The sequence below is a fragment of the Columba livia genome, chromosome 1, assembly GCF_036013475.1.
Source record: "Columba livia isolate bColLiv1 breed racing homer chromosome 1, bColLiv1.pat.W.v2, whole genome shotgun sequence".
Lineage (NCBI taxonomy): Eukaryota > Metazoa > Chordata > Aves > Columbiformes > Columbidae > Columba > Columba livia.
Window position 1 is genome coordinate 172,670,298 of NC_088602.1, and position 22,496 is coordinate 172,692,793.

At 52.0% G+C, this 22,496-nt stretch overlaps 1 protein-coding gene across 2 annotated transcripts; it reads right to left on the minus strand.

Moving 5' to 3' along the window:
* Window positions 1–1,937: 1,937 nt before the first annotated feature.
* Window positions 1,938–22,496, minus strand: SYNGR1 (synaptogyrin 1). Of its 2 annotated transcripts, none has more exons than XM_065046944.1 (4): window positions 22,226–22,495; window positions 10,176–10,413; window positions 8,351–8,496; window positions 1,938–5,979 (listed from the first exon to the last, which is right to left on the minus strand). In XM_065046944.1, the coding sequence occupies exons 1-4, from the start codon at window positions 22,322–22,324 to the stop codon at window positions 5,761–5,763; spliced, it is 702 nt and encodes a 233-aa protein (XP_064903016.1). In that variant the 5' UTR covers window positions 22,325–22,495; the 3' UTR covers window positions 1,938–5,760. The 2 variants fall into 2 exon arrangements, with proteins under 2 accessions (XP_064903016.1, XP_064903023.1); XM_065046951.1 differs by having other exon boundaries at window positions 5,865–7,216; window positions 22,226–22,496.

Genomic DNA, 22,496 nt, shown 5'->3' on the forward strand with positions numbered 1-22,496 from the left:
CATTACAGAAAGCGGGGGTGGAAGGGGTGGCACTGCAAAGCCTCGCCCAGCTCCAACCTGAGCTCCCCCCAGCTCCCTCTGGCAACTTCAGCCCGATGCTGCCCGCAGGCACAAATGCCCCACACTCCTCGTTCCCCTACAGGCCCCTATTCCCAGGCATGCTAGAAAGGCAAAATAATAGAGGTAGTGCAGTTAGAGAGAACATGCATTAAAGGAGGGCTGGAAACAGCAGCTTCCTTCCCCCAGCACCCTCCAGAGAGCTGGAGAGCTGCTGCCAGGGGGGGCGGAATGATGAGGGAGCGCTGTTCCCCCCAGGAGAGAGCCAAATGTCACTGCAAAAGGGAGTCTGCACAGAGCCTTAGGCCAGTGGGGCTTTTGAGGGGGGGAATGGGGTTGTTTCAGTTGTGTAAAAGCATCTGATTTTATTGAATTTTGAGATACATTAAAGAAAGTCTCATCTCCTCGAATCCTGGGATTATGTGAACTTTTTTTAAAAAACCAACTTTTTAATAGAATTGTGTTTGTAGATGTCGTGGCTGCAGGGAGAAACTTCAAAACATGACTCATAAGTCATGAAATACCAGTTGAAATACCAGAAAGCAAAATTAAAGAGATTTGACATGATTACAAGAAACAAACAAACTGGTGATGTTGGACTGTTGTTCATCTTGCTTTTGGCAACATTTTGTCTCAGCAGTTTTTAACTCCAACTGTCGCCAACACAGACATTTGCCTGTCTGTTGGCCTGGTATCTCCACAACACTTGCACTCCAAAAGCTGGGACTGTAGGAAGGGTCTTTGCCCAAACAAAGATTAATCAAGAAACAGATGGGCCTGTCAACACTTTTACCTGTCATCTGATGTGATGCTACAGCCTGTGTGTGCTCAGTTGTGTCCCCAAGAGGGGAGACATTTTGGAGGGGCGGATAGAGCCTGTTGGCCATCGTGTACCTCTGCTCACCCTCCTCCAGCTGCACAAGGGTTGGGAAATGAGGTACCAGGGTGACAGGCTCATTTAAAGAGGATGAGAAGGAAGCTTTTCCTAAGCATTGGCATGGGATGTGATTTTGAATTTTATTTTTGTGGCAGAGCCCATTGAAATTAGATCCTTTTTTAATGGTGGGCTATCAAGTCCTGAAACCCACTGTCAGCAATGCTGTGGAGCTCTTGTTTCCCTGTGTTTGATTATGTTTTGAAAACGTGTGCTGTGCTAAACAGCCGAGCAATGGTCACACATAGATGAACAGAGGTAAAGACACATCAAAGTAATGAACAGATCTTCTTCCCTGGGTCTGGAAATACTGATATTTTATTTTCATTTAGGTTTGTAGCCTATATTTCTCTGTGTCCCCCATCCATACCTCCTGTAGCCATATACCTTTCACAATGAGAGTCCACTTTTAATGTGGCACGTCAAGCTCCTTCTCATGTTTTCCTGCTGATTAGGTAAGAGCCACTTGATAGTGTATGTGATTTGAAATGTAGGCCAAGCAAAACAAGTAACCATTAGCTCCCCCTGAAATATAAGGGCAGATCTTCAGGTTTCTTTCCACCATTCAAGCCACTGATTGTCACTAAACTTGCTGTCCGGCTGTGCAGGAGCATGGGAGCTGTGGTTTCGTAGCTAAAAAAGCCATCCCTCCCCAGAAAAGAACGTCCAGACCACTTTTTTTTTTCCATATAGTTTGGTTATTTTGAACGTCATAACTTTATTGAGACACCAGTAGTTACCACCTTCACTTTGTTAACCACAAATATATAGGACATTGTAAACACAGGTGCCGAGGTGGCGGGGTTCACTGTAGTTGGGTTTTGGAACAGACGGGGGGAGGGGGAGGAGGGGTGAAGGGACACTCTGGCTTAGACAAGACCACTCAGGGGATCCTGTACGCGGCACGCCATCCATGAGTCACCGTATATACGTATATATGTATAGCTTTATATTATACATCTTTTTAAATATATATATATAATATATATACTATACACAGGCAGTAATGCGGCAAGGGAAGGGGCAGGGCAGCCCAGGTGGTCTGACAGATGCCACGCAGGCAGCAGGGAGTTGTCTGGGTGGATGGTTTGGACTTTGCTGCAGGAGGTGGCCTCACTGGGCTCCTTGCCTTGTACCTGCTATGGGGACCGGAGCTGAGGCTCCTGTGGGGACCACCCTGCAACCCCACCTTCCCGGGAACTCCTATGGGCTCCCCAGGGTGCAGGGGACAAAGACACCTCCTCCTCGGAGGGACCTGCCAAGAATAATGTGGAGGGGAAGGGTGTGTGAGGAGGTGAACGTTGTGGCGGGAATGTGGGTGAGCTGGGAGTGCGGACATGTCAGGAGGCTGAACCCACAGGTGGAATTTGGGCAAAGTTTCATCATCCCTTTGCCCTTTGCAGCCGCTCTTGCCACAGAACAGCCCCTTTCTTGGGGGCTTCATAAGATAAGAATTCAAGGGGCTGTTGTTCCCAACGGGGGATGTGTAATCCTCTGTCATGTGGACAAATGGCAGAGGGGAAAGAAAGCCGCCTTATCATTTTCCTTATTCAGCCTTCCCTCTGATCTCCTAATCCCCAGAGTAGGGCTGATGTCACTCATGTTTAGGATCTAAAAGGGACATGTTCCAGCCAGCTGCTTCAGGTCTTGCCTATGATCACTAGAAAAAGGCAGCACCTTATCAGAAGCCCCATAGATAAGATAACCAACCCTTTGGGTAGGTCCATATCTCTTATCAGCTGCAGAACCAGCCAAATGCCACTGGAAACTGCATTTTAAAGAGCGACTGCAAACAAGGAGAGTTCTGTCCCCAAGGTCTGTCACCACCAACCCTTGACTGCAAAGGCTGAAAGCAAGTAAACACAAGGAGAGTGTGTCCTCCTCCCATGAGCAAAAGCAAGAAGTTGCCCGAATATCTACTGTTACAGTGTCCCCTGCTACACCACTGCCTTTCCTATGACACAAAGCAAGGAGGAAAGGGACACAGAGATGAGCAGTAACCCATGATGAAGCCAGCTGGCTCATCTATCACTGAAGTGCCAGCTCTGACAGGGAGGCCCATTCCTCCTCCAAGCCCACCAGAGCCCATCAGCTGGTTACATGAGGGAAACAAGCCAAAGGGGATAAAGGAAAACTTGCTCATTAGTCAGCCCCAAATGGTGTTTAGCCGTCTGCATAACTGATGGGAGAAAGGGCATGTAAGATGCTCCTGTGCTACAGACCAAAACAGAGCACCAGATTAAGACCCCCACATATGGCCCATACCTCTCCTCACATGTCTGGTTCCTTGCACCCTCACTAATGGGAGGGGATAGGTGAAGGGCAGTGCCTTCCAAAAAGTACAACACATTTTTGTACTGAGAGCTGGTTATTTATAGCCTCCTGCTCCTCCTCTCGGTTCCACCCAAAATGAAAGCCATAAGACTGACACAGATGAGTCTGGGTGAGTACGACTGATTTTTTCTCCTCCTTCAACTTGTCATTTGTTCTTTCACCAGCAGGAGAGATGGACTGGAGGGAGCTCTCCCCACAGCCACAGTCATAACAAACCTCTCCCAATAAAGTAACCCCCTCCCAAGCCTAAATATTAGGCTGAGCCCACAGAAAAAGAAGCCCGAGGGGCTTCCCTCCAAAAAATACCCCTCCTATTTACAGTATTGCTTTCACTCACAGACACAGAGCAAGAGGTGTGACTACGGGGCTGGCTGGTGCCCCTCTCCCAGCCTCACCAGTGGTTAACAAGGGTGGGCAAGCCATGGGACCACAGGGATGGTCACCAGCAGCACAAGTCTGCTGGTAGGAGCAGATAGAAATGGTGCCTATATACAGCAGAGAACAACTGTTCCCCCTTCCCTCTTGGGGCTTGCAGCTCTACATTTTTCTACCCCTTCCCTATGGTTGTGGGGCAGCTGGAGAGGAGTTGTGTTGAGAGGGGAAGGACAGGTAACCTCGGTGTCCTCCAGATGAGACGTTCACACAACCACAGGCCAGACCTGTGTCCCGTCCTCCCGACTCCTAAGGGTGCTAGAGGGAAGAGGCTGGACGCTCAGGGGAAGCACCTGTGGATTTTGGATCTGCTCCTGACCTCTGCTACTTGTGGTCAGCATTGTGTGGAGCAGGGTGGCTGCGTGGGGGACAGAGCTCCTCACTGCTGCAAGGCTACCCTGATTCTTGTGCTCTGAGAGATGTCTGTGCTGGGGAGAATTGCCCAGGTGACTATTGCTGAATTATTTCCCCTTAGGGACCGTCTTCACACATAGATCTTACTTCCAGCCTGGAATAAAGAGTGTGCTTCCACAGCTGTGTCTTTACTTGAAAGCAAAATCATGAAGAGTGTGGAATGATGTCCATACAAGCTCTATCTGAGAGTCACTGCTGCCACCTAGGTGAGGCTTTAAAAACAGGATTTGAGATGCTGCAGAAAATGCACTAAGGTATTGTCTATGTAATTTACAATAAGCCCAGTTTTTAGAGAGCTCAGTCTGGCCCCAGCCAATTCTCTGCACACCAGGACCCCCTCCCCATCTGAGTGGGAGGCAAAGGCGCAGGACCCCACCCCGCTTGGTTGCACGCCTGTGCAAGAGCCAGATGCATGCTGGCCATGACAGCAGTGGTTATTTCCAAGGGGAGTATTGCTCCATTCCTATGCTACAAAAATGGTGTCAGCGAGTGGCTTTGCTCTCTGGTAGCAGAGGAATGCAGGAGGGGTTCAGCAGGGCCTGAGGAGCAAAACTGGCCTTCTTCTCCTCCTCCTACCCAGGGTGGAATGTCAGCTCTTCTGTCCCCCTTGAACCAGCCCAGCTGGGGATGGGGGCTCTCAGAACCACCCAGAAGCCCACCTCCTTCATCCTTCCTTGCACAGGCCCTGCACCTGGGGACCAGGGACTAGGCATGGCTCCTGTCCTGCCTCACCAAACACAGGTCTGAGTGGTAAGCAGGATGTCCAGGTGAGGGGAACCACCTTCACCTCAATCCAAGGGGGCTGGGGAAGAAGCGACCCTCATGGCACCGTCCCTCTGCTCTGCTCAGTCTCTTGCTGTAACCTACAGACGTGCCTGTGGTTTTTGATTGTACTTGCAATTCTTCCCCACCCTCGATACCACTTCTCCCTAAACCCTCTAAAAATAAAGCACCCCTTTCTCACTAGTGGATGGGACAGAAAAGCCTCCCCATCTTTGCATGGAGGACACCGTCCCTGCTCCCTTCCAGCCCCCCCACCCCCCTGCACGCCTGCATGCTGACCCCAACACCATCCCCCTCCCTGAGCCACCAGGCCCTCTGGCCCTATTCGGATGCTCCCATGTCTACTCCAGCCTCTCACAACACCGTCTCTTCTGGGGAGGGCCTCGGTCCCTTTCACCCTTTCCCTTCTGCCTCCAGCACCCTCTCCCCTTCCCTGCTGGTGCCATCCCCCCTCTCCTGCCCACCAGCCAGACTCTGCCCTCTGCAGTGAGGCAGGAGGGACAGGAGGGAAGGGGGGACCTTCCTGTCACAAGGCAGTGACATATTTTGGAAGAAATTTGGTGCTGGCGGGTAGTTCTGAGGGAAGGACACAGAACAGGTGATGGGAAAACCTTTTTTTTTTTTTTTTTTTTTTTTTTTTTCTTTTTTAAAAACAATAAATAAAAACGGATGACCCAGAAGGCTGGAGCATAGCTGAGAGCCACCTCTTGTGCCACTACGCACGTGTCTGGTTTGTGCCTTGGCTTTCTGCCGGCAGTGGGATAGGGGGCAGAAGGGAAAGAGGGAAGGAAAGGGGCATCGGTGGCTCAGTAGTTCTGCGTTTGGTACCCCTGTGTCTCGGTGTCAAAAGCATCCGCCGGAGGGGGCTGCTGGTACGTCCCCACCGCATCTGTAGCATCCTCCTCGTTCGTGTAGGGAGCATAAGGCATGCCGGAGTCCTGGCTTGGGTCCATGTAGTCCTGGGAGAAGAGGGCCGAATCGGCACCCAGCCGGAATCGCTGATACGCCAGGAACGCCTGGCCCACCTTTATGGGAGGAGGTGGGAGGAAGAGACGGGAAGCAGAGAGGGGAGGGGAGGGGAGAAAGAGAGGGGGAATGTACCCAAAGAGAGAAACAAACAGAAGTGGGGTTAGTAGTGGTTACGGATTAGTGTGCAAAGCCCGCCTGGCAGACCGCTGATGAAACACCCTTGAGAGCGTGGAGGTCCAGGCTGCCCCACAGAAAGCACGAGGGATGGGCAGGGATGGCTGCAAGCCCAGCCAGGGCTCCCTGCTGCCCCTGGGGTGTGCTGGGCACCTCCTGCCTGGCCATGGGCTTTTACCAACACAGCGCAGGTTGCAGAGACTCGGGCAGCCCATGGTTATCCTGTTCAGGGCTTCCTGTCCCTGGGACAAGCAACCTGTCTCAGTTCCAGTGCAGGAGGTTCATCTGCCAGACTGGACATACACAGACATCTTGCCTGCAGAGGCCAGGAAGGAGACCAGGATTTGACCTGGAGTAGTGAGGTAGTGGTCACCTCCCATAATCCCTTCACAGCATCTGCACAGTGTGGCACAGATCCGGGGAAGGGGCAGCAGGAAGCAAGGTGGCTACTGCCCAGACCAGGGGACGGTTGGCATGTGTCCCGCTGCCTCCTGCCCCAGGCACTGCAGGCAGGACACCCTTTGGTGGCCTGAGGGAGCCTGGGCACAGGAGTCAGCATCATGGACCCCAGCAGGCATGGCTCATCATCCCAGAGCATCCCTGATAGAGGTAAGTGGTCTAGTAGGTGATGGGTTAGAAGTTTTTGGGGAATGAGGGCTGGGTGAAATGGAGGAGATACAGAGGTGGGGGCAGAGGGCATCTCCTGGCTGAAGTATTAGGTTTGAGCAGTCACCAAAAGAAAGGCACAGCAGCGTTACACGTATTAGTTAGGGTACAGGTGAAGGAGAGAAGGGAGCAGAGGAGGAGGAGGAGAAACTTGCAGTTCCAGTTCCCTAGAGGGAGATTCCCTGTTCAGTGAACAACCCACTTCAATTGAATGGTCCATCTCTTCCCACCTCATGCCCTGCTGTGACCACACATGGACACCTGTGGTAGGGGCATTGGAACCATCTCTGCTCAGAACCTCCTCCAGCTGCATCCCTCTACCCTTCCCCTGAATTCCCCCATCACCAAGGGGCACTAAGGCAGCAAGGATGGGGAATTAGGGAACAGGGTGTTGTACTCTTCCTGAAAAGTAATCTCTCTGAGTCTCCGGAAAGCCAGAAATGTGAGGGAGCCCTGTGAGGAGAGAAAGGGGTGTGGGGAGGAGAATCAGTAAGGAAGAGCAAACCAAAGCATGATTGAAATAAAAACCCTAAGAAACTGGATGAAGAGGATGCCTATTTAGCCACTTGCAAGCCTGGGGATGACCACTGCAGCTGGTGGCACCTCAAAAAGGGTCCTGGGGGACTCCTTGCAAAAGCCTTGCTCCTTGTCACACTTTCTGCTGGAGCTTGCAAGGGGCTTTTGGCAGCACTCAAGTGCAGGACACAGCTTGTTGGCGGACACACACACATGCTGCTGTCCCTTTGCCTCTCCTTGGTGTCATCTTGGTGAGGGTGCTGACCACACAACCCTTTGCAGCCCACCTTCCTCTCTGACAGCTCTGAGATCTTACAGCACTCTTCCTACCTTGTCTCCACCCAATGTTAAGGCCTGTAGGCAGAGGAGAAGATAAAGCCACAAGGACTTACATATGGAGACTGGCCTAAATTGCTTTCCTGCTTGGCACTAACCTTGTCACTTCAGACTCAAATCACTTGGGCTCGGTGCTTTCAGAGACGGCAGGGAACTGTGGAGGATATTTATATTGCACACCACAAGTTTTTCCAGTAAAGCAGGCATTAGGAACTGCTGGGCGATGCAGTGAGGTGGAGCTGCAGTCATGGGTGCAGAAGGAGAGAGCCCAGAGAGATACTGATCACAGCCTCTCGTGGCCACTGATGATATTTCACGTGATGAAGGCAAAGCAGGGAGGGAGATGGGTGCAACCGCCAGCATGGAGCTCCCTTCTCTGCTGGGCGTCTGTGTGCTGAAAATGCTGTTCAACTCTTCTGATGCACAATGAAAGCGATGCTTGGGGGGCTGGCTTGCTCAAGGTCATATCAGAGGTTTGTCAAGGACATTCCTGACTGGGACACAGGACCCTCTTTCCTATCAGGGTTATTAATGCTTTAGCACTTTCTGCCACAATAGTTTGGAGTCCTTGTTTCCCAAGGTTACCTCCTAACCACCTCCCCTCCTGCTTTTCCTTCTCAGAAACCATGGGAAATGGTGTCTCAGAGGAAATGACTCTTAGGCAGTCACCTTCCCTTCCCCACAAGCTAATACACCACAGAGGACACAATACAACATCACAGCTGCTTTACTCACCCAGGTAAAGATGGAGAAGAACGAGAACGTGATGGCTGCTCGGGCTGCATCTGCTCCCTCATTCAGTGGGTTGTCCTCTTCTTTTGAAGCTTGCCACTGGTTGGTCAGAAAACAGAAGCCAACGAACCAGAGGAACGCCCAAAAGGCTGGGATGGACCGCCACCAGCATGCCACCAGGGGAGAGAGATCAAGAAGGTATGTGTGAACAGAACATAAACACACCATGTTTCTCTGGAAACTTCAATCCTGCAAGACCCACTAGTGTGTTGCAGACTGGGCCAAACTCTGACTGCGCAGCCTGGCTTAGCCCAAGCGAGTTGGCAGGCTCGCTGATGGCTGAGTTGTCAAGGTGACTGTAGGTGTCTGCAGAAAGTACCTCAGGAGACTTCATTTGCTTGCATTTGGATTGATCACAGGACTTGCATTTGGCCTTGGGAAAGAGCCTGAAGGGCTTCCAGTACAGGAGCAATCACCTGGGCTTTCTGAAACAGCCACGACTTCGCAACCCTGTCCTGGAAGGACAAGCGAAGAGCAATTCCTTCCACAGGAGCCGCAGGAGAGTGTGAGCAGCCAGCCTGCAGCTGCACAGGGACCGGCCTTTACTCAGGACAGTGCAGGAGAAGGGACTCACACCAAGGAAAGGTGTGAAGGATCATTAACATGCTGCACCCCCAGGAAAGGGGTGAAGGTAATGGGGAGCCCTGAGTCCAGACCGGCAGCTGGTGGGGAGGAGTGGGACTGTGGGACTCACCCCCTTTGCCAGGCACAGCCTGATAGCCGGCAGCGAGGGAAATGGGAATTCCTGCGACAGCAGAACAGGGCTCAGTCACAGAATCATAGAATGTCCTGAGTTGGAAGGGACCCACAAGGATCATCGAGTCCAACTCCTGTCCCTGCATTTGACAACTCCACAGTTCACACCGTGTGTCTAGGGGCATTGTCCAGTCTCTTCTTGAACACTGTCAGTGCTCCAGCACCCCCTGTGTGAAGAACCTTTTCCTAATGTCCAACCTAAACCTCCCCTGGCACATCTTCCTGCCATGCCCTCAGGAATCTTCCCTCCCCTTTCTCTTGTCAGCTGCATGCTGGGCAAGGGGCTAACCCTGAACAAACTTACAAGCCAGAAGTCCTGAACAAGCTCAGATGTTGCACCTGATCCTGCCCTTTGACAAACGGGGGGGGGACCCTGACATGCAGAAGTTTGCCTGTATGGCTGCAATACGCCAGGAGAGGGACTTGAGATCACAGCAGGACAGCAAAGTGCTTCCTCCTGATGCTGCTGACTGGTGTGACACATGCATGTACACATGCACCATCATTCTGTCACTTCCACACACTACTGGGGATGGAGAGATCTGACTGTGAGTCAGAATAAGCCTCAGGGCTGGATGAGGTCCTGCACGGCTATTTCCATGGGGAATGCCAAGTAACCTAGGAGGACTGGTTTAGTCAGCCTGCATGAAATCCTCCACGCTTTTTAATGTTAAAATATATAGGGTTCAATCACCTGGAGCTGGATAAGAAGGAAGTACCACCTTCAGAGGCATCAACACTTGGCCATAGCAAGCACAAGCATGCAGGCAGGCAAGACCTGCTGATCCTGAAGGGCTCCATGAGCTATGCCTATGGACAGCAGCAGGGAGGCATCAGCCAGACTGGCTCAGAGGAAAATGGGTAAGAAAAGGAGAGAGAGAGAAGGCCTGAGAGAGTAAGGAATCCAAAGACCTCTATGTTAGCAGGGACCTGGCCTGTGAGGCGGCAGAAGCTCCCTCCCTCTCACTTGCTGGTGGAGAAGCCACTATGGCCAAGTGGCCGGGAAGCTCACCCGAGACTCCGATGTCTGAGAGCACTGCCTTCTTGCGGTCCTTGACGCTGCTGATCTGCGGGAAGTAGGCATCCAGAGCCAGGTAGAGAAGGCAGCTGAGGAAGGCGAGGACACCCACGGTAATGCCGTAGTTGCAGGCATTGCGATTGCGGTTGAAAATGCAGTGCTCTTGTGTCTCGTCCAGGCGGTTCACATACCCTTCATTGACAATGGAGCCAAACACCACGATGGAGAACAGCTGGTGGGGAGGAAGGCAGAAGACACATCAGGGCAAGCCCCATCTCTGTGGACCAGCACAAAGGAACAGAGCTCTGCAGGGGACAGACACCTTTTGCAGGCACCTTTCTGCTCTGCTGAGCTCCCGTCCCACTGCCTTGCCTGGGCTGTAGCTGCAGGGAATTTACTGGGGAGACGATTTTGTTTTATTTCTGAGGATTAACTTAAAATAGGACACTTTTAGATTGAACCTTTTTATCCATCTGATCTAAAGTGATGTAAAGCAGTCGCAGTCTGGAGTAAGGGTGGCTTCCCGCAGACACACAAGGAGGCAACGTAGAGTATAATTTGCGAAACAGTTTTGCTGTGGGTGCCTGCGTACAAGGGCTCCAAGCAGCAGAAATTGTCTCAGTCTGCACTTATTCTCCCACCCACTCCTTTCCCTTCTAGGAATTCGTTGTTTCTACCACGCATTTGTTGACTAATTTTATCCATCCAGCTACTATGCTCTTTTCCTCATCCACCCTCCCACAATTCACAGCTCTGCCGGGCTCCCGTCTCCCTGCACATCACACACCTCTCCACCAGTGCTGCACCAGCCCAAACCATGCCACCACCTATCCTTCTGCACCTTCACCCACACACTGACACTCTCCAACCTTCCCCATGGGATTTCAGGGGCCAAACATCCCCCTGCCAGGTCCCCTTGGCAGGGCCACCGTGAATCCTCCATACCCGTCACAGCCACTGACACTGCATGTTATTTTAAGTCAGGTAGAATTAAGGATGAGTCCAGGTAGAAATGCCATAATCTGCAGTTGCTGGTCTAATCTTTGCACACGAGCTTAGCCTTCATCACCTGCCACAAGGCCATCACTCTTTGACACAGCAGGTTCACCAAAGAAGAGAGCTATTTACAGCAGTCCCAGTCCTACATCTCAAATAAACAGCTTTCCTTGCAGGAGAAAGAGGGGAAGATTAAAGTGGCAAGTACAGATTTTTCTTTGTGGGGCATCTTGAGACCTGTGGTAGGAATGGCCCATCTGCAGGCTGCCTGCGATGGCCCCAGGCAAATGGGAAATGGGACCTCAAGCATGGGGTGAACACACATATTACAGAGTCACAGAATGGTCAAGGTTGGAAGGGACCTCTGGAGATCATCTAGTCCAACCCACCTGCTAAAGCAGGTTCACCCAGAGCAGATGCCACTGGAATGTGTCCAGGCGGGTTTTGAATGTCTCCAGAGAAGGAGACTCCACAGCCTCTCTGGGCAGTCTGTTCCAGGGCTCTGGCACCCTCAAAGTAAAGAAGCTTCTCCTCATATTCAGATGGAACCTCCCATGTTTCTATGCCCATTGCTTCTCATCCTATTGCTGGGCACCACTGAAAAGAGTCTGGTTCCACCTTCTTGACACCCACCCTGGAGATATTCATAAGCATTGATGAGATCCCCTCTCAGCCTTCTCTTCTCCAGGCTGAACAGACCCAGCTCTCTCAGTCTCTCCTCATAAAAAAGATGATCCAGACCCCTTATCATCTTCATAGCCCTCCGCTGGATTCCCTCCAGTAATTCCTCATCCTTCTTAAGCTGGGGAGCCCAGAACTGGACACAATACTCCAGATGCAGCCTCACCAGGGCAGGGCAGAGTGGAGGATGGCCTCCCTTGACCCACTGGCCACACTCCTCCTAATGCACATATGATGTGCACTAGGACACCAACGGGGCACTCTGCTAGCCTGGGAGTTATCCATGAAACAGGAGCCTGGCATCCCTTAAAGCATCCCTTGGAACCACGACTCTGTCCACAAGGAGAAGTAGCACACAAGCAGACTTGGTGGCCAAGTCTCCTGCAGGGAGAAGCGGTAGGTCTGAGAGTTTGCTAGGTCAGAAGGACCACAGTATGACTTCATCCAACCAAGAACCAGGAGACAACATGGCAGATAACCCAGAAAGCAGAGAAGCAGCTTTGTGAGTGCAGGGAAAATTAACTGTTGATTAATGCCAACCCAATATGCTGTCTGCCCTTGGTGGGGTTGGATGACTGAGATCCACAGCACAGACCTCTGCTGTTTGACCTGTGGCATCAAGAACCAGAGGAAAATCTTACTTACGGTCCCCAACAGCCCTTGGGCAGATAACGCTGCCAGACTCTAATAAGTATCCGCTGACACGGATATAATTTTTTTCATTCCAAGGCTCAAAATTGGGCCACACTTGGGTTGCTGAGATTGGGCATACTTTTGACATACTAGAGCAAACCAAAAAAAGCTGGAAGCTGGTGCTCCTAATCATGAGGGCTGTATGGGTTCTCTGAACGTTCATAAGAGCTTAAGCTTGCAGGTAAAACAACTGATTCGTCCTCCTCATCCTTCTTCTTGAAAATTGACATTGATCATACTTTGCAGAAATTGCCCATGAAAATTAAATAAAAATCTCTTCTGGTCTTCAAAATTTCAGCCTGGATGGTTTGGAAAGCAGCAAAATTGCACACAAATACAGCCAGGCTCTTTCAGTGGGAAGTCTCACACACCTTCACAAGAGGCTGAGCTGACAGGTCTGCCTAGGACCACTGACAGCACCACCATGTTCCTCTAGCCTGAAGGAGACCAAACAGACTCCTTGAAGTGACATCTGGGTCACTGGCTTGACCAGTGCTGACGCTGCCACCTCCAGCCTCCTTATACTGTGATTACAATATGGGCTCTTGGTTTTCCACAGCGTGAGACAAAAAGCATGTCTTCTCTTTGTAAGATGAGGGAGGTATTGTCTGGTGTTCAGTTTTGGTTTAGGCCTCAAAACTGGTAAAGTGTCGATACCCTGAGTCAGGCCAGCCCTTGCTGCACTGTGAGTCTCTGCTTATTCATCGGGATGAATGAACTTCTGTACGGCCTCTCCCTGGAGACACCTCTATTTACACTGCTCATATCCTGATACACATCTTCCTTCTGCTATTATCTTTGGGTTTGCTGCTGGCCTGGAAGGGCTCTCATCTGCAAGTGAAGAAGCAGAATAACTCCTTTTTTGCATTTGCCCCTTTATACCTATCTGTGTTGGCCCTTCATAAAGATAGCGCTCAGAGTCACGAGACCAGGGGGACATATCTGTCTCCCTAAATTTCCAAGCTGAGGTGGTATTGCTAACTTCCTTTCTCCATCTTCAGTCAGCCAAGATGCCACAACTTCTCTCCTATGAAGAGAAACCTATTTTGCAGCCCGAGGTGCCCAAGGTATGATTCACTGGCAAGCATCTGATTTAAGATGATCTTAAGTGTTTTCTGGGAATGTTCCACTCAGGGAAAATACAAGATGGTGAAACACTGGCACAGGTTGCCCAGAGAGGTGGTAGATGCCCCATCCCTGGAAACATTCAAGGCCAAGCTGGACGGGGCTCTGAGCAACCTGATCTAGTTGAAGATGTCCCTGCTCATTGCAGGGGGTTGGACTAGATGAGCTTTGAATGTCCCTTCCAACCCAAACTATTCTGTGATTCTAGGATATTCTCACTCATGAGCAGAACAAGTCAATGCAGGTGCTTATCTTCCGTGTCCTGAAACAGCCATCCCACAATACTCTTTGTCCTTAGGAAAGCTTTCTACAGACCCAAGCACAGTAGCTGAAGGGTTGTCTCCTCCTTTCCATGTTTTCATCACTACTGGTATCACTGCTGGTTCAAGGGCAAGGTCAGTGGCAGCAGAGAGGGCCTGCTCCCTTTGCCAGCCCACCACCACTCCCACGGCACAGCAAAATGCTGTGAGGATCTGCTGTGCACAGACGCCTTGAGCCGGACTGGAAAACACCGGCTGGGCAAGAACAGGCAGGCTCAAACCAGAGGTTTCAGACTGACAGGCAGAGCTGGATGGCAGAAGAGGTGATTGCTGCTGCTGCTGACAGGCAGCGTCACCCGCTTTATCCCCGTGATGTCTGTACCCAGAAGCTGCTGCAACGGGTGCACAGACAAATAATTTTATAGAAAAAAAAAGGAAAATTATGAGAGCCCAGATCTCGCAGCCCTCAGGAGAAACTGCTGTACTCTTAATCCATGACAGCTAGTCCTTGTCAGTAAGGGTGCGGGTGGGTGGAAGCTCACTGACATAGCAAGTCATCTTAGCAAAAGCAAGTATTTTTTATTTCCTTATTTCACAATCTGTGCTTGTGCAAAGATGACCCAGGCAGCAGGTGCAGTATGAATGTCTGCCTGCATTACAAAGAAATCCACAAAGTCTGCAAGGATGAAGCATCTGCATTCCTGTTCCCATCACATCTGCAGCACTTCAGAGGAAATGCTGGCTACCAGCAGTGCTGGCACAAGCCTCCCGTCCTTCTGTGTCCCCATTGCTTGTTCCTTCTTCCCCCTCTGGGTATAGCAAATACCCACTGCACCTATAGCCACTGATAAAATGGTCCAAAATATAAATCCAGCTACAAAGAGGAGGCGAGGAAAAGATGGTATGAGTCTTCTCCTAACTGAGCACCAAGATGCAGGGCAGCACTGCATCCTGACACTCCCAAAGACAGCCCATCCTACTGCTCCGCAGGGGGAGATAATTCATCAGCTGCTTTCCTGTGCTCGGTGATGAAACCTAGCCAGCCATCCCCAGCTCTGTGCACCTGAGTGGCCTCATTTCTTCAGCAAGCCTGCTTAAGTTGGTTAACAGGACTTGAAGTACTTAGATTTTTAGGTTGAGAGGGTTTCCTTAAGCCTCCAAGAGCAACGTTAATCGGGCTGGCGTGCAGCCTCTCTGGAGGTGTACATTTAACAGGGAGCAATCTACTCAGCTACGCTGTGAACTAGAAAAAGGGGAAGAAAACAGCACTTGGAGAGGATATGGCCAACTTAGCACTGCTGTTGGGACCTGGCTTTTCTCGACTTCACTGCTCCTTAAACATCACATCAACACAGGTTGTTGCGATGATTTTCCGAGGCTTGTGTTTTCATCAAAGAGCTCCAAGACACCAAGCGAAGCCCAGGGCCAGGCAGTTTGCAAAGGTGACAGAGACAGCAGCTTGCCAAAAGACACAGCAAGATGAACTCAATACTGAGTACTGGGGCAAGGAGACAGGGAGGGGCTGAGAGTTTTCCTTCCCCGGTTTCTCAAGGGGCTCATGCTGGCCATTACAGGTGTGTAAGGGCTCATTACAACGAGAAAAGCACAGAATAGGCAAAAGGCTACATCTCACCATAAAAGGCCTTTTTTTTTTTCCTTCCTGCTGAACTGGGGGATCTGATTTTGCCACAGGCGAAGGCAAGAGATAAGCCCTCAGAAGAGAGACTTTCCGGTCTCTCCCCACCTCCCCGCTGCAGGCTCGGCTGTGCAGAAAGCCAGCCGAAACCTCCTGAGCATCATGTGAGATTTTCCACCTCACTGCCCATCGCCAGCCGAGCACTCAACGCTCCCAAGCACCATGTGATGGACACACAGCAACGCCAGCCCAGCCTCCGGCCACGCGCTAGGATTTTCCTGCACCTCATCCCAGGAGCTGGTCACGCTGCCTCCTGACTTCATCCCCGAGATCCCCATGATGGTCCTGGCAGGGATGAGGCTGAAGAAGAGGGTTTCTGTCGAGCCACCTGCTTGGGCTTGCCGTGGTGCCCTCTGGTCACGGGGTCTGCTGCACTGCATGTTGCCTCTCCCTCTCCCACACCCCCTTTTTATTCTATAATAGAGAGGAAATAATTTGGTGACATAATATTCCTCATGGGACTTCAAATCAAATCCACCTCAGGCAGAATAAAGCAATGACCTCTTCTGTGTCTGATCTGGTAATGACCAGGAATAAATCTGTTTTAAAAGAAAGCAAGAGCAGAGGAGAATACAAACGATAAATGGGCAGAGATGATCTGACTTTAATTTTTAGCCACTCGCAAATGGAGTCTCTGGAAAGCTTTGGAGAGCCCTGCACAGACGTGGATTATTATGAATATTATCATAATCATTAAATCTACTTGTATTCAGCCCGTTTCGAAGAAAACATATGCAGCTTTTGAAACGCATGGGACTGGCAGCTTGGAAACAGGCGGCCTCTATTTATTCCCTCCAGCCGGCACCACGCAGGCAGCGAACAACTCCTGCCCACGGTCTCGATGGCGTGTCTGGGCCCTGTGCAGGTGCGGGAGAGGACCAGCCTCCCCAGACCCACTTGTACCCAGTTCCCCTGAGCACAGACAGGGGAAGAGCAGACGGGTATGCCAGCACCCCCCTCCCACCTCACCCTCTCCAGCCGGGGCTGAGCCGGAGCACGTGATGGAGGGGAGAAAAGCTCCACATCCCTAATTCCTGCCACGGGATCTGGGACAGGCTTTCCTGGCCAGCCAGCCTTTTTTTTCACACATGGCTTGGCAGCTGACAGGCCAGCCATTAACCCTTCCACCTCCCTCCAGACCCATGCTTGGGAGCCTGGGTCAATCTTCCCCTCTGCAGTGGCCCAAGCTCTGGGTGATGCTGGGGCACCCATGGGGAGAAAGAAAGAGTTTTCCCATGGGAACGTGCCCACTGGTCAAAGAGGGGGTTGTGGCCCAGAGAGCATCTTCAGGAAACCCCATCCAGTCCTGCAGGTCTCATGCTCTTCCCATGGTCAAACTGCATCTGCTGTCCCAGCGCTCCTAGTGATGACTCCCCATGGCCAAAACTCCATGATGGCATCCAGGTCCTTCTGTGCTTTCCAGATGGTCCCTATATCACCTACATTCACTGCTTAGTGAAGCAACTCCCCAAAAGTTGCATCTTTTTCCAAGGGGAAGTGTTCTGCTTTTGTTCTACTAACACATCTATCCCTCCTTTGCTTGGCTGTGCCAACCTGGGTGGAGGATCACATCTACTGTCACCTGCACCTGCTCCTCTCACCACCACACTAGTCCACTCTGCTGTCCTGTCTTTCTGCAAATGTTTGCATCTATGTTTCACCTCCCTGCAGTTCCTCTGTTCCTCACCTGTGTGCCTCTCACATTTTCAAAGAGCAGATTACATATGTTTATCTTATTTTTTTGCTAATTATTTGTGACTGCCTTTGGCTCCTATGTGCTTTTTCTCAGATTTTTATCTGCAAATGCCATTAATAAGAGGCTTGTTTCTCCTCCAAGATCCTTCCTGGAAATGCTATGCTGGAAACAATGCAACCTGCTATATCCAACCCCAAATCACCCTCTGGCTCTGCATATCTATTGCTCATCTGATGTGGCCTTTCACCCAATCCTAGTAAAAGCAATCCCCAAAAATCTCTTTTGAAGCTGACCCAAGGAAGGGGAAGCCATGAAGAACTGTACCTAAGGCTTGCCCCAAAGCACATGCTTTGAACTGCTGTGTTCCTTTCATTCTGTGCCAATGTATCTCACAAGCATTCAGCCTGCAAGCATGGGGGCTGGGGCAAAAATCACGTGGAGGAGCAGAAGCAGAGAGCATGAGCTATGGTCCACTAAAACAGGGAACACTTCAGCTAAGTTCAGCTGGAACAGAAAGAAGGTGGAGGGTGCAGTTGGTTCCAGACCAGTGTGGCCTCCTAAGGCTCAGTTTAACTGCCACCACAAGGCCATGCTGGGTGTCATTCCCATACAGCAAAGGGTGGAAGAGGCAAGGGACACCATAAGCCAAGCATCAAGATGCTGAGCCAGGGACCTGCTGGCCAGGCAGGAGATGGAGCTCCCTGCTGCACCAGGGCTTGTCCCTTGCTATGCCAGGGACATGGTTCCCGTCCTTCACCTGCCTTGTCTGCTCAGCCGGAGCTGCCTGGGACATGCTGTGCCTGCAGAGACAGGAGACGGAGCTTCTCATCCCAGCTCAAAACATCTGCGTGCTCAAACCAGGCTGTAGATGTGGTAATAACGGCAGCAGATGATGGAGGAGGAGATGGAGGGCAGGCAGTGCCTCTCCTCACCAAACCTCCCTCTGGAGGGGCAGTGCCCTTGTCACTGTAGTGGAACTCAGCATCTCTGTCCGTGTGGCAACTTTTAATGAGCTGCTTTGCCTGCGTGCCTCCGGTTGGAAATACTCTCGCTCGAGCCACCTAGCCGGGCCTGCTTCCAAAAAGCAAGTTACTTTTGCCTTGTTAGGCTTTCACGTCAAGTAGCACTTCAGCTTCTCCAGCAAGCCGGTTTCCAAGCAGTCAGGAGCACCTGGAACAACCTTTTTCAATTATCATTTTACTTATTTATGGAGGCAGTGCTACATCCCTACATTCAACGCCTGCAGGCTGCAAAGGAGCCTTCCAGCTGGCCAGTACTGGCTGCAGAGAGCACTGTGGGTCAGGGCACAACAGGATTACTCAGGGATGTGCCCACACTTGCCTGCTTTATTTGAAGAACGATCCTGGAGCCACACACTGTAGCACAGCTCTAGCTCGATGCAGGTCACCCAGTTCCACTGGCTCCAGCTGTTGGGTCACCTGAGAAGGCTGAAGGCAGGTCTATACGTCAAGGTCGCCACAGAGAGGTAGGGAAGCCTCCGGGATCTTTCAGTAGCACATTGCTTTTGTCAGCAAGCCTCAGTCCAGCTAGAATGGACAAGTCTCCTGACTGCAAGATCCAGGCACCCCCAGAGGCATCCTCAGCGGAGATGCACAGGAGGGACTGATCCACAGGGCTGCCTCCCTGCGCTACCAGGTGCTGCTTCATCCAGGTGAGTGCATCTGGGGCTGGCAGCAGCAGGGAAATGCCTTGTGCTGAGGCTGAACATCCACACCTAACATGGGTGCTCTGCAGGACCACCACCGCTTGCCAACACCCATGTCAGACAACCTTTCTTTAGGAAGATGCATCCTTACTCTGCTGTGCCTGACCTCTGAAGCACCCGAGGAACCTGAGCTGCCTCACAACACCGCTGCGGTGGACAGATGCTCCAGAATTGCTGACCTCTTTCCATAGTTTAGCAACCTCCTTGTCAACCCTACCCCCATCTCCTCCTCAACATAAATAACCTTCAGTCACCCCATCTGCTCCTGATCCTGCAGCTCTCCCTGCATTATTGCTGCCATCTTGATTGGGCTGCAAACTCCATGGGCAGAAATTTGTTTGCTGCCAACAACCTCTGTACCATCATACAACCTTCTAAGAGGCAGGATGAACCGAGCACAAGGTCACTGCCTGGGGAAACGATCACGAGAACTTCTGCTCTCAGTGAAAGCTCATCATGTGAAATCGGCCGAAAGGAGTCTCCGGCTTGCTCTGGGGAGATGATGGATCATCCAGGCCACGAGCAGGATAAAGGCAAACAAGATGTCAGGCAAGGTGCTTCCAGCACATGCCAGAGTGGGTGGAAGGAAGGACTCTCACAAAGACCACGGGGAGGGAGAGCCCTTCACCACCAGAATTGTTTGGCTCGTAGAGCCTGGTGATGGAATGGCTAAGTGCGGATGTGATCACAGTCTAGAAACATACCCAGGGGAAAACGCCAGGGAGGGGAAAGCACCATTTAAAATGAAAGGCACAAGAGCACAAAAGCAAATGGATACAAACCCAGCCACAAATAGATTTTATGGTGGAAGGCCCTGACCATTGGAACTGCTGAACATCCTCCCAGAGGGAGTGAGAAGGGCAAAAAAACCCCACGTGCTAGTCTTTCTTCAGCAAAGTTCAGTCAGTTTATGGAAGGGGTCATAAAGGGTCTGACGCTTGTGACAGCCTGAGATAGGACTTCGGTGCCCATGAGGACCCCTCTTGGGACTCCCCAGTTAAAAAAAAGACCAAAACCACAACTAAATATCTGAGGTGAGCTTGTCACTCCCTGGCTTTGTGGAGGGCGAGATGCTCGAGAGGACAGACAAGACCAAGCTGGTAGAAAAGCAGAAGAAAGAACTCATATTTTGGGAGAGAAGATATGCGTGTGTAACCTTGCACCATGGTGGCCAGGCCAGCCTCCTTTGCTGGACTGTTGACGTGAAGCACCTCCAGCTCCTGCAAAAGGACTTTAATTTCCACAGTCAAGTGAAGTACCCAGGGTAAATCCAGTCCTGTCCTCTGTCAAGGTCAGATGGGCAGGGGGAAACACCACGGGGTCCCAAGGAGATGCCGGGCTTCAGGAAGCACTCCTTGCCTGGGGAGACTTTGCAGGGCGCAGAGCTGAGCTCGGAGAGCGAGATGACAGCATCTGAGATACTCTGAAGCAGAGTAGGTGACTAATTAAAAAATAAACCTATTTCCTCTTCTTTCTCCTTCACCTGGTGCCTCTGGGAAGCCAAAATCCCGCAGTGCTTGGATGAAGGGGAAATAAAAAAACACCAGACTGAGAGGGAGAAAGAAGAAATTCTGCCACAGAGATTAGCAGCGGGAGAGCCTTTGTAGGTCACATCACGCCCATCATCCTCAGGGACGCAAGCTGGCTCCGTTCCACCTGCCTGGGAGTGTGGGGCACACGTACCCCCTTGTCCCGCACCCAGTGGCAGCCCCAGCACAGCCAGCCCACTCCCAGTGTAATGTGCTGTACTGTAAACAAGCCCAGGCAGATGGACACACCGCCTGCATTAATCACGTCCTCAGCTGTCTCGGGGCTCTCCGGCCACCCTCCAAGTCACGACACCCTGGGGGGGACATCACCCACCCAGCCGGGAACACAAAGATTGCCTCTCCACGACCGGCAGCAAGCTGGGCCACCTTCCCTTTCCCTCCTCATTTTCCCCGCCTGGCACTGCTTTTATTTTATTTTCCCAAAGCCAGCCTGACGCCTCTCCTCCTTGCTCCGGTGCGCATGTGTCTCCTCCACTCCCTCTCCCTGCCCTCCCCTTCTCCGCTCCCGGCTGAGACCTCAATCTCTCCATCGCCGGCTCGGTTCTGCGGCTCTCGCTCCCTTAATCCCAATGACCTTCTTGCACATACGCATCGGCCCCACGGGCAGCCATGGGATCATCGGCGTCACGGGAAGAGGGAGAGACCTTCCCCCTGGCACCCCATGGCTTCCCCACTGCCCCTCTTAGACCCCTTTTCCCCCTACCCGCTTCCCCACAAATTACCGAGGGGAAAGCATCATGGGGAAAGAAGGCTGGTGGGTGAGAGGATGAGGATAAAACGCAGAGCGCCGTCCAGCCCCCACAGCACCCCCAACTCACCCTGGCACAACCAGAGCCCAGCACCCCCCAAGCCCCAACCTGCTGGGGAGCTGTACCAGGGCTTCAGCATCACCCGCAGCTCCCCCCCGTCACCCCACATCCTGCTGTCTCCTCATGCCCGCCATATACCCACCGGGGGGCGGATGTAGAGGGGGGACAAGACCCCACCACCATCCCCAAAACAGCAGAGATGGAGCTGGTGGGTGAGGTGGTGGGTCACCCAGCTTACCCCTTCCCTCCCCAGGGAAGAAACCCCAAAGCACAGTGCTCTCACCCCGTATGGCCCTATGTCTATATGGCCCTATATCCATACACACAGATACATACGTACATACAGCTGTACATCTGTGTGCACACACATATGTGGATATATACATGGAGATATATACATACAAAAATATATGAACCCACATATAGAGCCATATATCCAAACATACATGGATATACATGGATAATATCCGTAAATACTTATGGAGGCATGTACAATATATATCTCTGTGTGCATGGATCTAGATGAGTGAAACATATCAACAGACATATGCATATATATATATATATATATCTGTGGATACATATGCATACACAAGCATATATAAAACAAATATAGAATAGTAAATATGTAATAGTATATCATCGTAACAATATAAAATCGTACATAACATAACGATTTTAGGTATGTAGAGAGGTGGGGGTTGGGGCCGGCCGTGACCGCCCGCCCCGGAGGGAGCCCCGAGTCCCCCGCAGCCCGGCGAGACGCCCCCCACCCCGGTCCGGCGGCAGCTCCGGTACCGGCGGGGCCTTACCCAGGAGACGAACCGCAGGAGGGTCTGCGGCTGCCGGATGAAGGCGTGCGGGTCGAAGGCGCCGCCGGCTTTCCCCGCTCCGAAGGCGCCCCCGTCCATGGCGGCACGGGGGTGGGCGGGAGGCGGGCGGGGGGCTCGGCGGGCGGTGCCGGGCTGCGCCGAGCCGTGCCGAGCCGAGCCGCGCCGCGCCGAGCGGAGCCGAGCGGAGCCGAGCCGTGCCTGGCAGCCCGGCGGCGACGAGCCGCGCGCTCCCGCCCACGGGGACGCGCCG

Bases quoted from the DNA above. Each gene is read 5' to 3' on its own strand.
- SYNGR1 (XM_065046944.1), bottom strand. From the start codon at position 22,324: ATGGACGGGGGCGCCTTCGGAGCGGGGAAAGCCGGCGGCGCCTTCGAC. The intron at 8,497-10,175 runs GTGAGCTTCCCG...GGTCCATCCCAG, and splicing joins CTCAGACATCGGAGTCTCGG to CCTTTTGGGCGTTCCTCTGG. The intron at 5,980-8,350 runs GTGAGTAAAGCA...CCTCCCATAAAG, and splicing joins TCTTCTCCATCTTTACCTGG to GTGGGCCAGGCGTTCCTGGC.